The sequence below is a fragment of the Hevea brasiliensis genome, chromosome 1 (genome assembly GCF_030052815.1).
Source record: "Hevea brasiliensis isolate MT/VB/25A 57/8 chromosome 1, ASM3005281v1, whole genome shotgun sequence".
Classification (NCBI taxonomy): Eukaryota; Viridiplantae; Streptophyta; class Magnoliopsida; order Malpighiales; family Euphorbiaceae; genus Hevea; species Hevea brasiliensis.
The window spans coordinates 24,499,542-24,517,282 of NC_079493.1; the positions used below are offsets into that span (position 1 = coordinate 24,499,542).

At 28.5% G+C, this 17,741-nt stretch overlaps 1 protein-coding gene across 3 annotated transcripts; it reads left to right on the plus strand.

Annotated features, from left to right (window-relative positions):
• Positions 1-11,878: 11,878 nt before the first annotated feature.
• On the plus strand, positions 11,879-14,969 carry LOC110644071 (protein ENHANCED DISEASE RESISTANCE 2-like). Of its 3 annotated transcripts, XM_021796685.2 has the most exons (3): positions 11,884-12,150; positions 13,470-14,422; positions 14,552-14,969. In XM_021796685.2, coding segments are annotated over exons 2-3 (948 nt in total). In that variant the 5' UTR covers positions 11,884-12,150; positions 13,470-13,475; the 3' UTR covers positions 14,553-14,969. The 3 variants fall into 3 exon arrangements, with proteins under 3 accessions (XP_021652376.2, XP_021652377.2, XP_021652375.2); XM_021796684.2 differs by having other exon boundaries at positions 11,879-12,035; positions 13,470-14,969; XM_021796683.2 differs by having other exon boundaries at positions 11,885-12,150; positions 13,470-14,969.
• The last annotated feature ends 2,772 nt before the right edge of the window (positions 14,970-17,741 follow it).

The following is a 17,741-nucleotide window of genomic DNA, read 5'->3' on the forward strand; positions in this document are numbered from 1 at the left end:
AATCATGTTTGATTGCATTGGCATTTAATTTATTATATTGATTGCATTAGCATTTATTAATTCCCTTTAATCACTCTAGCTAAGTTGAAGGGGTAAAAGAGTGGTGAGAGAGAAAAAAATTTTACTTGAGAGACAAAAAATTTTACTTGTTTGATTGTATTAGCATTTCTAATAAATAAAATTAATAATATAATATTAAAATAATAAAGTAATGGAAAATTATTTATTATCAAATAACTAATTAGTTAAATAAAATTTATTGACAATTAGTCAATTATAAATAATAGTTAAAAACAAAAATTATTTATATGCAATATATAAATTATATAACTAATAATAAATATCATTAAAATAATTAACTAATTAAAAATATAACTAATACAATCAACAAATATATTTATCAATATATTTAATAATTATATATAATTTTGTTTAATTTGTACTGAACACAACTACATCATACCCACAACATGATTGTGGCAAAAATTTGAATGTTAAGATTAATGTTTGATAACACAATAATGGATAAAATTAGGAATGATCAAATCCATAAGAGGATGCAAGTATCGCATATTAGAGATAAAATGAGAGATGATCGATTAAAATGGTTTGATCATATTCAATGTAAAGAATAATCAAATGTCCCAATACAAAAGTGTGATAAATTAGTAGAGAAAAAAAAAGAAAAAGAAATGGGGCAAACTTAAGATGACATGGAGTGAAGCAATTTCAAAAGTGTTATAAGTTTATTTAGATATTGATATGGACTTGGTTTTTAACAGAATTGAATGACAAAAAAAAAAAGATTCATATAATCAACCCCAACAAATTTGAGATTAAGACATAGTTATTGTTATTGTTGTTGTTCCAAAAGCATTTATCTGTCATTCATGTAATATTTTTAACCCTCTTACATTTTTAGTAATTAGTTCTATAACTATTAACTCTCAATTTTTTTAACCTCAATTCAAAAGCATCTTTAAAATTTATGTAACTAATTTTCAATGAAAGCTCCGTTTGTTTTATGGAAAGTATTTTCCTAAAAAATATTTTTCACATTTTCTAGTTTTGGAGTAGTAAAAAAAATGGGTCAACAAAAAATATTTTTCTGATCAAAGGAAAAACTAAGTCATTTTTAAGAAAAATTATTTCCTCTTTTGAAAAGGAAAAGTTATTAACACTTATACCTATATAAAATAAATAAATATCATTAGTTTAACATTGCAACCATACAACAAAAATATTTTTATGAAAAATGTTTTTTTTTAAAATATTTTTATGAAAAACATTTTTCATATAAGTTATTATCCGTGAAATAAACGAAATCTAATTAAATTTTCTATTATAAAACAACCAAATTGATTCTTCAAATCAAAGTAAAATGGCCTTGTTTTAGTTTTTTTTTTTTATTTGGCTTGAATTATTTAAAAATCGAATTCATTAATGAAGAAAAATTATAAAGATTCAACACATAAATTCAAATGCATGGATCTTAACCCATGTTCATACAATCTTAAGATCTTCACCATATTTGTTTCACTAGTCCACCATATAATCACATGAATAACATGACTATATAGATTAGTTCACAGTCTAAATGTATACATTATTTACAGAATAATTAATATTCCACAAATGAATCAAGTGAGAGTCTTTTAAGGATGCCAAGAAAAAGTCAATGCACCACCACTCAGTGCATACACTTTACACTTCTATGTATGATTTTCTTCTTTTACTTTTATTTCTAATGAAGATAAAAGCTTGGCTATTTATAAAGTCATGGCACCTTTTAGCCAATAGTATCACTTTATATATATAACTATTAAAAAGAGTTGCATCTGTTTATGCAGTTACATCTTTTGGCAATACACATGACTTTTCGTATGATTTTTCTTGGTACTAATTTTAAGCCTAATGGATTCGGGTTGATCCACATGGGTGGCTTAAACCACATTTTTAATATCACTCACTCACACATGATGGGTCAACTCTCATTTCAAATTCTGCAAATTCATGTTGTACAAATAGACTGTGTGACTAGTGCATACTTTGAGAGCTCATTTGCTATATAACTATTAGGATAATATAGCATCGCAACTGATGTAGCTTAGAGTAGATGCACTATACAGCACCCTAAATCATTTATCACATTCAGATCTCTTCCGATCTCATTCACATATACTGAGATTATAATTTTGTCTTTATCTCAAAGATAAACATAATTGGTCAGCCAATGAATAGAGATTAATGTGATAATTCTAATGATATTTCTCTTTTCATGATATTCTCAATCTTAATTTAACTTGCTTTTCTAGGAATGTCCTTCTAGACCAAATCTTTCAGTCCTTTAGTAACACCCTAAGATAGCAAATATTAAACTAAGTCCCGAATAACTAATTAGAGTCATGAGGGTATAAGGTAAAGATTACTTATAATCTTATAATCTTTAGGGTCTCACACAATACCAAGTAGATATCACACTTGTATTCCCCTTGATGGACAAAAATCACACATGTGATATGAATCACATGCTATGGTATTTGCTCCTTTCCCAAGGAGGTATGTCTTTATTAAACACCATACAGATGATAGCTCAGACACTCCCAATGTCTAACTTTGAATTCACTTGTTTACTCTTTCACATCAAAACTCTCATTTAGTGTTTAAAACAGATAATGCAACATGAAATTACATATGGTCAATGCAATTTCTTAGCTTACAATGACCTAGTTCCTTGACTATATGTACCAAAGTGACATTTCATGTTATAAGCTTTGAGCTCTTTATGGAGGCGATTGCCTATGTGAGAAGGCCAATCATTTTATCTGTCTGACATACTTTTCAAGTTCTGATATATGTTCCAAACATATATGCTCAAATATGTATAGGAATCTACAAAAATAATTTAGGCATATGAACATGTTTGGAAAAAAACATAATATAGGTGCATTAACAATATCTAAGCAAACCCAAAGATTTAACATGCCTATTGTAAACATTTTTAACTATAAATTACCATATCATACATAGATGTGTACTTTATGTTCATCTTTTTTTTCTTGTAATCATGTCCCTAATAAAATTATATTTAGTATCAATATGCTTTTAGATATCTTAGTATCTTCTTAACTATTTACCAATGTTGAGTCTTTAATTAGATTGGTATCTACTAACCAACTCAATAATATAACAAATATAATTAGCATAGGGGACTTTTCCCATTCACTTTTTTTTTTTGCCAAATCAACCAATTCACATACTTGGTTTGATTTCATAAAATCTACCTCTTCTTCTATTGCCTTAATTCATTCATTCTTAGCAAGGCATATGAGGCCATTCATCCTTGGCACAACATATGAGGGACATACTTATTATCACCTTTTTCTTTATCTTATGGAGTAATTATAAATGCTTCCCCTTTGATCTCAAAACGACAATGGAAAATGTTTATATGACTTGATCTCGTGATTGAGATTGATAAATTGACTCATCAATGTTTATGTTACCTCCATTGGGATGAGAAATTTAATATGGATTCATTACAAGTTGTATTTCGATAACAATTGAAACTTGTTTGATTGTCAGTTGAAATACTCCTACTTGGAGAAGAATCCATTTCAGGTTGTATAGCGAAAGCAACATGGTCCATAATTTCATATAAAGATAGATCTTGACCTATCTCACCCAAATTAAGGAAAGTCATTCTCTAAGAATGTGACATTTAATGATTCAAATTTAGTTAACATGCCATTATTTTGCTCACCTATAAAAATGTCATTTTGATTGTTCTGAATATCTTATATAGATTCATTTTCTTTCCCTTAGACCAAATTTTTCATATTAATAAGAAGGATTGTGAACAAAAAATAATACACTCTTAAAGTTTCAATAGCACTTAAGTCAGGTTTTCTACGAGTCTATACGCATATAGAGTTGTAGTAACTGATTTAGAGAAACTTAGTTAAGCACAAATGTAGTGGTAAATAATTTATTACCCCAATAGTTAATAGGCAAATTAAAAGTCTCTTACTCTTTCAGGACAAGTGGGATTATCATATTGATATATAAATATAAACCAATATGAGACAATATGCAATAAATCCTAAATTCATATACATAAATATCCTATGCAATAATTAATTATATTACCACTTATTCCACATTAGACTTAGAATCGAAAGTTTGCTATGTTCCCAATCATCATCTAAAATTTTAATGTGCAATAAGTTTAATGTAATTAATTATGTAAGGAACTATAATCTTAAATTATTTAAATTTAAGAGTAATCAACAATATATTCAATATCAAATATTGAAATATTTTGTAAGATACGCATACACATATATATATGTCTTATATGCATAATTATTTGCATATAAATAACTTAAAAAGATATCAACAAATATATATATATATATATATATATATATATATATATATATATATATATATATATATGACACCATAAGTGAAATTAAACAACAAAAATTTCATATTCATATCACATATATATTCACATCAAATAAATAATTTAATTCAATGTTTAATCTAATCAGAGATATAATTCTAAAATAAATTTAGAAGCTAAAATTAATTTTCAATTAATTTTCAATGAAGTCAATTAAAACTAATTTTAATTGAATTCATCAAAGTATTAATTTTAGTTTGCACCATATAATTTTGGAAACTCCTTTTCTAAAATATAAATGAATTAAATACTTTTAATTTCATTTCCTAATCATATTAGGAATATTAATTCTAAAACAATTTTAGAATTAATACAATTAATTTGAATGAGATCAATTAAAACTGATTTTAATTGATTTCATCAAATTAATTTTATCCGCTCCATTGTTTGCCATTTTTAATTTTAGAAAACAATTTTTTTTTAAAAAAATTTAAATTAAATAATTTATTCAATAACTTTTTTTAATTGCCCTTAAAAAAATTTCATTTATTTTAGAAAACAAATTTTCTAAAACAATATTGAATTAAACAATTTAATTCAATGCCAATTTATGTCCTTACCAAATAAGTTTACAAGCCACCTTGTGTTAATTCCAGAAAACAATGTTTCTATAATTAGTTTAAATTAAACACTTTAATTTAAATCTCAATTTTGACTAGAATTAAAAATTACTAATTCAAGTTCTAATTCAATTAGGATTTAAAAATCAAATCTGGAATTTTTTTAATTCAATCGTCAAAAAGGAAAGTCAAGTGGCATTGATTGTAAATCATTGGAAGTTGCATTTTTGTGATTTACATTAACATCCATGGCCAAAAGAGACGGTGGCAGAGTTGTAAATATGTTGAAAACAATAGCAACTATATTAATGGCATAACTTGTAATTTCTTTGGAGAACATGGGCAATGGGCTATGCCCTTTCTTCCTCTTCCTTCCATTGAAGAACCATGATTTGTAGGACACCCATACAACAACGACATAGATTTAAACGATGTTGGCACCTTCTGTTGGTAATCACGATGACCATGGCCGGCTGCCACGAAGCAAGTGACCTTCACGCATCCCCGGCTCTCCTTTCTAGATATTTCATGCAACATGGTAGATCAGAAATTCAGATTGCCAATTTTGGCCACCCAAGATGCAGCTCCACACCAGTCGAATGTCCAACGGCAGTCACTGGCCACTGGCGTGCATTTGGAACAACCACCATTGTGTGACACTACTTGATCGTGGAACCATTCTAGGCATAGCAACAAGTCACTGACAAGCCTAGCCAACAGAGCATAACAATGCCAACTATACATACATGACATACAGCAACTACCATCAGCTTAAATGGGTTTGAAATGGTCCCTTACTTGCAATTGTTCATAGACAAAATTTCTAGATTTCATTTGCTCAAAGATTCAAAAAAAAAAAATAGTTGAAAAAAATTTTTTTCTAGAATCTGAAATTTTAATCAAGATTCGATTCGTAATAATAATAATAATAAGATCTGGAAATCACATAATGTATTTTGAACAATTTTGCAAAGAGGAAGAAACTTTTTTTTTTTTTAAATATCCACAAGATTCACAAATCAATACTGACAATAATAATAAAACATGCTATATACATGTTAATTAGACTAGGAAACAAAAAACTTAGGGCTCTGATACCAATGAAGAAAAATTATAAAGACTCAACACATAGATTCAAATCATGGATCTTAATCCATGTTCATACAACCCCAAGAATCTCTACCATATTTGTTTCACTAGTCTACCATATAATCATATGAATAACATGAACTATATAAATTAGTTCACAGTCTAAATGTGTACCTTATTTATAGAATAATCAACGCTCTATGAATGAATCAAGCGAAATCTTTTAAGGACGCCAAGAAAAAGCCAATGCACCACCACTCAGTACACACACTTCACTCTGTATGTGATTTTCTTCTTTTTCTTCTGTTTCTAATGAAGATAAAAGCTTAGCTATTTATAAAGTCATAGCACCTTTTGGCTAATAGTTGAATCACTTCATATATATAACTATTAATAAGATTTGCATTTCTTTATGCAGTTACATCTTTTGACAATATACACTTTTCATACGATTGTTCTTGGTACTAATTTCAAGTCTAATAGATACAATTGATCTACATGGGTGACTTAAACCATATTTCCAACTATTAATTTAGTTTCAAACACTTACATTATCTAATTCATAGAACTGGGTAAAAGATTGAGATTAATTAATTTACTAAGTTTGGAAATTTCAAGAATATAAAAGTATTTTAAATATTAAGGGTACAATAATTATATTTAAAAATAAATGTTTAATATTATGGGTTGATAACTTCCAATTTTTCAATTTCAATAAGAAAAAAAAGTGAAATTTGGAAAAACAACTTTTTCCCCCTAATCTGATTAAACTCTCAAACAAGAAATAACTCTTAAAGGAATCCTTAATATTGTTCATTTCTATCCCTTTCCAACTAAAAACTTTTATTAAAACTTAAATTTAAAATCTTAGCACAAATTCCTTCGCTCCTCCATCTTTCTTATCATCCATTTTTTCTTTGCTTTTTTTTCTTTTCTCCTTTAAATTTCTTTTTTTAACTATCAATAAATTTCTCATGTGGCTATCCCATATTAAATTTTTTTTTATTTGTTTTTGTTATTTTTTACTATTTTTATTTATTTAGTAAAATTTTAAATTATATCCATTTAGAATAAATCTAGTTTTATCTCCTTGTATCTATATCCATTGTGAACGGATATAATTCTCTCCCCAATGGATAGCAATAGGTAAGGTACTCACAAAAATCACTATACTCGAACCTAAATCTAATTAATATTCTTAATACTCAAACTCATCTCAAATTCGATCATTATTACCTAAAAAATACTAATGCATGAATCCGTAAATATACGATTCGTATCAAGTAATAAAGTGATAAGTCAAGTATCGTTCCTATGAGGATTTGCCGTTTGAGTACGAAACTATGAATGAAACGATTATTTAGGCTAATGATCAATGAAAGTAAGATGTAAATGTAAATGAACAAAGTAATATTGATCAATCTAAACAAAATAAGTAAAGAGCAAGCGAATAAATTCTTAGTCTAGATGCAATTAAACTAAATTAATAATGGGTAATTGAAATTAAATGCTAATTAATAGTAAAATGATTCTAGAGTTGGGGGTTGATGCATAAATTAATTGGGATTTATCTTGGTTTTTCCAATTTTAAGGGAAAATAGAGTTTAAAGGTAATCGGTCCTAGATTGTTTTGATATCTTTTTTAAGCAAATCAAAGTGTATTTTAAGAAAACTAAACCTACTTTTGTACGATATTTGATTAACTTAAAACCCATTAAGTTTTATAATCAATCAATAAATCCTCTTAAAACCCTAGTTTATTTATAAATCTATGTGATTTTAAGTTCTAATTCTTGATTATCTATCAATGATCTTTACCTTTTGGTCCTTCAATCAAAGATTAACACAATACCCAATGAGTAGTAACATTAGGCAAGTAAATTAGACACACAAGGAAAGAATCAAAACTTATATTTATATAAAATATGAAAATAACTAATCCAGATCCACAAATTAATCTAAAGCATATTTTTTAACTCTGAAATCCAAAGATTCTACTCACTAATACTGGTATTTACAAGAGAAATTGATGGAAAATTAAATAAAAACATGATAAGAGAACTAAAAATAGAAAAACCTAGGTAGAAAAACTCAAAACTCTGAGTCCTGGAGCTTCCAGAAATGGCGACAGTAGCTCATTTTCTTCAAAATTGATAGCATCCTTCCTTCCTTCTATATTTATGATTTTTTTTTTCTTTTCTTTCTTCTTGTTACTTCTTGTGACAAAAACTAGAAAATGTTGCTTTTATATGATCTCAAAAAGTTGCCCTAAAAATAGATAAGTGCCAAGGAGTGTATAGGAAATGAGGTATAAAAATGTCCAAATCAGCAGAGTTTTACACATTTTGGGTAGTCTGCTTAGAGTATTGCTTACCCTAAAACATCTTCAGCAAATTTCGATCTCTATATGCCCTGTTTGCTAAAGGTTAAGCAGACCCTCAGTAAATCTCGGTAGATTTGTGTTAAAATGAGTTTTTCTGCTCATACTTGACTTATAGCTTGACCTAAATTGCACCTTAAGCATTGCCGCTTACTCTAAGTAGGATTTTAAGGAAGACCCCAAGCAAATATCGACAGGTTTGGAGAATAAAACTCTGAATATGTTAGAATTAAGAGGCGCTTGACCTGCGACTTGCCCCAGGCTTTAGGTTAAGCAAAATAACATACCCTAAGCAATATCATAAGCAAGATCTCAAGTAAATTTTGGCTAACTTAATTTTCTAAGGCTTGATTTTTTTAACTTTTTTCCATACTTAAAAGGCTCCAAATTTCTTCAAATCACCTCCTAATGTATTCATTGACCTTCAATTTACTACAAAACCTATTAAAAACAATAAAATTATAAAAATTAAATATAAAGTAACTAAAGTTAATAAACAAGTTAAAATAAAGCTAAAAATATAAGGGCAAAATGAATACAAAACTACCCTAAAATGCCTATATGAAATGAGTGCAACAAATACCCGAACCCATTTAATGTTACATATTTTAAATAAAAATAATTGTTTAATAATTTATATTTTAAAAATTTATTGATTTTATAAAATATTTAAATTCTATTTATTTAATATATAATATATATTAAAATTTATAAATATTATTTAAAAACATATATTTTATATAAAATTAATTATTCATATAAATAAATTCGAATAACAAATATCCAACATGCAAAACTTGAACTTAGCACGAACTTATTTGGGATATTATTTCTCAAATCCAAACACATCTTAAACCCGATTATATACTACCTAAACTCATCCTATTTGTGTTCGATTAGCTTGCCGGGTCTTTGCAAATCCCGACTTATTGCCATCCCTACTCCCCAATATTAGGGTCCTACACTCCCCCTTACTGGAGTCTTATTTTCTTCCTCTTAATAAGTTTTTTATTTGTTTCTTGCTATATTTGATGGACTCTTTGAACTTTGAAATATACGGCCTGTTTGGTTCAATTCTATGATAAAATTCATTTGATTTGAAAATGAATTTATTTGTTTCATATATTTTATATTAAATATGTAATTCATTTTAAATGAAATAAATTTTGTGCTTGGAATAAATAAATAAAATAATATACTATATAATAAGAGGATATTTTTATCACTTGAAATATATATGATTTTAAATTTAGAATTCATTTGCAAATTTTATCAATTTTGATGGAATTTAGTTTAATTATAATAAATTTCATGGAATTGATTATTAAGAATTGCAAATGAATTTTTATTTAAACCAAATACTAAAATTTTAGATTAATAAATGAATTCCACCAAATTTTATAAAATTTGATCTTATTTGGTTCAATTCTATGCTAAAATTCATTTTCATTTATAAATGAACTCCATGATAGAATTTATTTACAAATGAATTTCTTTATTTGGTATATTTTATATTAAATATGAAATTAATTTTAAATGGAATGAAATTTGTGTTTGGAATAAATAAAATAAAACAAAATGATATACAATAAGAGAATAATTTTGTCACTTAAAATATTTATGATTTTAAGTTTGGAATTCATTTGTAAATTTTATCAACTTTGATGAAATTTAGTTTAGTTATAATAAATTCAATGGAATTGATTATTAAGAATTTCAAATGAATTTTCATTTAAACCAGACACCAAAATTTTAAATTTATAAATGAATTCTACAAAATTTTATAGAATTCATTCACACCAAACACTAAAATTTTAAATTTATAAATGAATTTCACAAAATTTTATAGAATTCATTTATACCAAACACTAAAATTTTAAATTTATAAATGAATTCCATAAAATTTTATAGAATTCATTCATACCAAACACTACCATAGTGTAAATCGTTAACTCCTTTTGACGAGAAACTTTGGATATTCAAGAATAAGTAATGATATTCTAGTAATAGAATCTGATAGTATAATATGTTCCTCTAATAACATTTAATGGTTGATATTTTTCTATAGATAGCAATGTTACAGAAGGATTTTTTTTTTTTTTTTAATCATCCAAAATGTAAAAAACTAATGAAAGATTATTCTTCTCTGAAATTGTTTATGTTTATAATTTTTTATATATGAAAGTTATATTATACTTATTATAAAATCGTAAAATTTTCTATAAAAGAAAAACTCTAAACCGACTAATTCTCATTAAGTAATTATGCATTTAAATTTGAGTTTTGAAAAAGACAATATTGCACCTATGTTTTAAAAAATTGGACTGAATCGGTTAAATTGTGAAGCAGACCAATGAATAGTTAGAGTTAAATTTCTGAATTTCTAATTTTTATCTTTAAAATCATTAAAATTCAACTTTTTAAACTTTTAAAATTTCAATTCACTGATCTTATTATGAGAAATAAGTATGTGACTCACTTGACTTATGGTGTAAACTTAAAAAGGCAATCACAACATTCCAACAATCAAAAAGTTCAATTTTTTGAATTTGAAATTAAATTTATTGGTTTTTTTACTTAAAATTAAGAAATTTTATTTTTTTTATTTTTTTATTTTTAAGTTAAATTAAAATTTTTAAATTAAATTAAATAAAAAATTAAAAATAAATTAAATTAAACTTCCTAATAAATATATTGCTGTCATTAAAGTTTAAGCCAAAATTCAATTCACTGATCATATTATAAGAAATAAAAATGTCAACTAAGGTGTAAACTTGCAAAAGCAGTCCCAAAAATGCCAATCCAATTAGTAGAGATTCTTGTTATCATTTTTTTTATATAGTTTTCATTTCTGATTAATTGGTTTTTAACTATATTTAGAAATATTTTAAAAATAATATTTTTAATACATTAAAAATATTTTTATATATATCCCTAATTCTTTAAATGTGAAATGATATTAATAAAAATAATATATAATATATAATTTTGTTCATTTTAAATTTTATTATTTTAATCATTAATTTAAAGTGAGAGACTAAATATTATTTTAATTCAAAATTAATATTAAAATATAATAATTGGATTAAATAATTAAAATATATAAAGTGAATAATTATTTAATTTATTTTTTAAAAAGGATATAACTGTATTTTGAGAAATTTCCTGGGTGTTTTAGTAATTTAATCCATTTATTAATGCGGCGCGTCCGTATGATAGGTCAAAAGGGCCAGTTAGTCGGACTGTCACGGAACACGGTGAACAGGGACACCGGTTTATCAGGTAGATTTTCTTCAAGCCATATCATTATTAGCATATAAGCTTCCTCTGCTTCGCCAGTTGCCAGTTAAGATAAAATAAACTAATTTATCAAAATATGGAATTAATAGAAGCTAATAGAAACTAAAGGCTTTCATTCAAGTCTCTTCTGAACTTTTAAAGTTTAAACCCTGATTTCTGTGATCTATACATCTCTTCATTGTCCTGGTGTCCAAGAATCTTCATTCCTCAGTAACCCTTCTCTTCCTTTCCATCAAAGGTTAGAGCTTGACGTCCAACTTTGCTTGTCATTTATTTTTTACTGTCTAAATTCCCTTGCTTGTTTCCCTTCTGGCTCGGAATCTGGTACGGTTTTTGGCAGCTTCCCTAAGTGGGTACGTTGCTAATATTGAGACTCATACTTTTGTAGTGATGATAACAGATATGTGTTTGTGCGTGTTTCATTGTTGAAATGGTGGTTGCTTTCATTGTGATTTTGCTAATTTGTTGAAGTATTTGCAAGTTTTCTTTGAATTGATTTACTGTAATTCTCTGCAAATGTAGTCGATTTTATGGGTTTGTGTTGGTTTATTTGGTTGTGTTATTTTTCTGTATAATTATGGTAGCATATATGAATATTTTTGTAGGAAAAATAGTCAGATTTGGGAATTAATTATTTTCTCTTTGGAAGAATATCTACCCTAATGCTAATTACATATGCACTTGAAGAGATAGAATAGGTATTTGTTTCTAGATGGTTGAAGACTCCAAATATTGAAGTCAACACAGCCTTAAAAAAATTTATTCAGAAATTTAGTAAGGTTGAGGTTTTCTCTTCCTTGTTAATTGTCTAACTGAACATAGCAACTGCTTTCTTTTTTTACTATTTTTATGTTTTGATGGGTATGGAAGGGTAATTTTTAGTCATTGCTAAATCTGGCTTTGATTGGTGCAACACTGACGTTTTTGCTAAATTCATAATATGATGGTTTTTATTATAGCAAGATAGCTAGGTTTCACAATTGGTCCAGCTAATGAACTCACATTGATAGGACAAACTGCCTTATTGGATTGATCTATAATACCTGAAAGGGATAATCTGCTTTGGATGTAATTATCTATCTGTATCTGGAAGAGAAAACGGGCCATTCCTTTCTTTCTTAGACTTGTCCAATAAATATTCTATGAAGCCATGGGGATATTTCGCTTTTCTTCTATTATTGTTTTTATGGTTAATAAATTTTTGGTGCAACTCCATAACAAGATAAGGTCTAGCATTTTACTTTTTACCTGCTGCATTTGCTCCCTTTTGTTGTTGTTGTTGTTGTCGTCGTCGTCTTTGTTAGCATAGCTATTATGGTGTATAAAATGATTTTTACCTTGCCTCAGTTTAGATTTCTCAAAAGGAAGTTCATTTTGGCTGCTGGTAATGTCTTAAAGAAACCATAACTTATATGAAACTTATAAGAGCTTGTTTACACTGATCTGCAATCTGTATCATATGTACTTTCTTTCAGTTATCATATGTCTGTTGCCATTTTGTTATATGCTTTGTTTTTCTGGTATCCGGGCATGATTGCAAGAGTTGTGGAGTGTCTTGTCAATTGTAAAGGTATAAAAGTAGAAGACATGAATTATATATATATATATCCTTTGTTGCTTGCATATTCTCACTCTATGATTATCTGCTACACCTAACATCTATGCAAAACAGGACCATATGGCCAGCCCTGGTGATAAAAGCGAGTGTGAATGGAGAGAGAGAACCAAATCAGAGGGGGCTGTTCCACTACTTGAACCAGATAATTGTCCAAATGGTTGGGCTTCCCCACCTGCAGACAAATTCATGGTAAGGGGTCCAGATTACTTGACAACCAAGGTTAAAATTCCTGCTGAAGAATGTCTTCTACAGCCTCTTGGGTTTGACTGGATTAAAGGTTCTACAAAGATCGCAGAGATTTTGAAAAATCCAAATAGCCGTGTAAGGAAGGTTATAGACGATGAGTTTCCAACTCATGATAAGCCTTTTGTTTGGGCATTTAATCTACAAGTACCCAGCAAGGATAATTATAGTGCGGTGGCCTATTTTGTTACCACAGAACCAGTTCCAGAGGGATCATTGATGGACCAGTTCTTGAGAGGGGATGATGGGTTCAGAAAGTCAAGGCTTAAACTGATTGCCAACATTGTCAAAGGCCCCTGGATTGTAAGAACGGCAGTTGGGGAGCAGGCTGTATGTATAATTGGGCGTGCCCTTACCTGTAGATACTGTGTAGAAGAGAATTTTTTTGAAGTTGATGTGGATATCGGGTCTTCTGTAGTTGCAAGTGCCATTGTTCATCTGGCATTTGGTTACATCACAATGCTGACTGTTGACTTAGCTTTTGTCATTGAGGGTCAAACTGAGTCAGAGCTTCCAGAGCGACTATTAGGTGCAGTCAGATTCTCTGAACTGAATCCTGCTTCTGCTCACTCATATGAGCCATCATCATTTGAAAGTGCTGGTAGTTTGCAGTCTTCATTGCCAACACGTTTGTGGAAATCTATCGGCCAGGGGTTTTCTCAATTTCTTAATCCAGGAGTTCAAGAGGGTGGTTCTACCACTGGCTTGGCCCATGTTAATGGAACTTCCAATCATGAAGACTGTAGTGAAGATATAAAGAAATGGTAAGAATTGTGAAAATTGAATACCTTGGAAATTTTTTGTCCCAGTAAAGATTTAAGTTTCAGTTCATGTTTGGTGCTATGCATAAGGAGCTTATGAACAGACCTTTTGAGTTTTGACAATATCTGCAGATGAATCAACTACTCCTGGTCGACAGTGCATACATTGCTATAGGAGAAGCTTAATCATAGATGATGCAGGATGACTGAAATGGCAAAGCATCAATGCTCATAGCATCTGCTGCTCCATCACTAGCTATTGCATTTGATTCTTGAGATTTGTTGCAGCTGTTGGTAGACTGTGAAAGAGTTCTATATCATTTGTTGGCAATAAAGTAAATTTCATTTAGAAGCTTAGAGTTGGATTACTTGATATTGGCAGCTGTTATTAATTCTGGGTTCTGAGAATAACCAGAAGGTAAATTTGAGACCCTGAATTTGGCCATTGATATAATTAGTGCTACACCAGACAAATTTGGACACCAGTGACGAACTTGGGTTGTGTATAGAAACTTTAAAGTTAATATATAAATTCAGGAAATTTTGGAAAGTTCCATCAGAAGGCATTTTGGGGAAACTTTGCCATGGTTTCTCATCACAATAGTAACAACCTTTTGTCTGAATTTTTTGCAATGTTTTTCATTAGTAAAATTGGGATCTATATAGGTGACTGTTAACTAGTTTGGGATTTATTTAGTTGTTGTGTTGCATTAGTAAAATTGCATCATAATAGTGGTGGTAGAAATCAAATGAGAACAAAGCTCAATTTATCCCATTCCAAAATTGTAAAGTTGGGATAATTATACTTAAAAACTTTATAAAATGGGTCATTTTAGTTTAAATTCTACTCTATGTAAAACATACCATCTTAAGGCACAATTTTTTTTTTTTTTTAATCTTTGTAATTTCTCCTTAAAATTTGTTAAAAACTATAAATTGGTCTCTCTATACTCTCTATCTTATCTCTCTATGCTTTTTCTCTTGTCCCCTTTTTCTCCCAAATAAAAAATCATAATAACAGAAAAATGAAATTTTACTGAAAATTAAAATAAAAAATACCATCAATCCATTTTTATCTAACTCCAAATTTTAAAATTAAAATCAGCATACCTAACAATCATTTTTTTTTATTTCTTTTGAAAAATATAATAATATAGTTTATCCTAGGGGTAGCATTCTTTTGAAAAATATAATAATATAATTTATCCTAGGGGTAGCAATTTTAGACACGACCCCCGAACATAACACGAACATGACACGAAAATATAGAGCTTGGATTAAGTTTATTTGTGTTCATGTTGAATTCGTATCGACCTATTTATGAGACGGTTATAATCGTGTCGTGTTACGGATTAATCCGCTAACCTGACTTGACACGTTTATGACACGATTTAATATTCATATCACGTGTAACTCATTTGACCTACTATGACCCATGAACCCAGTTATATAGCATGTTAAATGGGTTAAGTCGTGTCAAACAGTGTTAAATGGGTTATTTCGTGTTAAATGAGTCATGTCGTATTGAATACACCTAATATAATTTAATATTAATTGTGTCATGTCATGTAACCCATATAATAGAAGGGTCATACTCGTATTTAAATTTTTAACACTATTTATTAATCATGTCATGTTCATAATGATTTTAATCGTATTCGTATCGCGTGTTGACACGACACAAATATGATCCATCAACCCGAATTGCCACCCTTAGTTTATCCTTAATAATTTAGGTCTTTTTTTTTTTTTCTTACAATTGGCTCTTATTAAAGTCAAACTCGAGACCTTGGAGATAACTCTAACAGCATTGAGTTAAGTTAATTTTCACTTATTTTTTTCATATGTGTTATTTAATTTGAGGAAAATTTATTTATTTTATCAAGTTATGAATGTAATCAACTCAAATTTATGATTTTGATTTTAATTTTTTAATGACCACCAATTTCGGGAGGAAAGACGCTTACCCGTAAACCCTAAGCAAAGTTTTTCAACCTCAATTAAAAAAAAAATGTGTAATGAAATTTACTACTAAGGAATTGGTTAGCATTTTTTTTTTTAATTTCTTTTTCAAATTTAATGATAGGCAACTAAAGTTTTTTTTTTTTTAATTAATCAAGTTAGAGTAATTTACCATTTTCACTCAACTTTCTTCGATTATTGCTTCCAAAAGAAAAAGAAAAACCTTGTTGGATTATAATCCTTGCCATCAAATGAATCCTTACATTTATATTATATTATCATGGCTGAATACATCTTAATATATATATATATATATATATATATATATATATATATATATATATATATATATATATATATATTAAGATAATCTTATGTTTTTAAACCAAATATTATTGAGGTTTTACTGTAGTTTATATTGTAGAAGTAGAAAATGTATAGCTGTTTTTACCAATTCATTAATCAAACACATATTTCATAATGCAAGTCAAAAATTGATATTTAACTTACAGAATTTAATCCAAATCAAAATATTTGGAATTTAACTTAAAAATATTAATTCAAAGTAAACCTAAAATCCTTATGACCAAATTATATAACTATATAATAAAGCATAAGTCACTAAGAATTACAAATTTGTACGTCCTCTCCCCCCCTTCCTTCCTACTATAACACTTTCATTTCCTTTTTTCATAGAGCAGAAATTTTCCTAAATTCCTCTCCAAGTCATTGATTGCATTTTTCATTGCACATGACTTTCCTATGTACACAACTAAAACTCAATACCATTCCATCCGCGTTGTTCTACTCTGAAAAACCCACCCTCCCTTTGTCAGATTATTGCTGCTATAATCATAAGAAGCTAATTTGTCGGGAGTCTCCCCATAATACCTTCCTTCCTCCTTTAACACTCCCACACCCCACGGTCCACACTTTATTCCTCCTTCCTTTCCGTTCCTTTCATTTCCTTCCTCAATCTCCCTCTCATGTGCGATTTCTCTTTCCCTCTTAGACTACACGCTCTCCCTCCTCTCCTATATTCCAAGCCCTCCTTACCTTTTTCTCTAAATCTCATGTCTGCTTCTCTTCCTCTATTCCCAAACCTTCTTCTATCAACCGCGAAGACTTCTTCTAGCTCCATGAGGAACAATGGTGACTTCACTAGGAGTAACAATGGCTGCTGAAAAGCAGCAGTGCTCTCGTGAGCTTGAGCCATTCCTTGGCAAGATTAAAGCATTAAAGCCTTACGTTCAAGATTTGGAGATGCGAATTTCTCTGTTGGAAGGGGATTTGTTGCTTTAGGCTTTGTTACAAGTCATGACATAGAAGAATCAGATTGTAAAGAATTTCGTCACGTGTG

What these genes read in the sequence shown, in the direction of transcription:
- LOC110644071 (XM_021796684.2), top strand. Translation starts at nt 13,476, where the DNA reads ATGGCCAGCCCTGGTGATAAAAGCGAGTGTGAATGGAGAGAGAGAACC.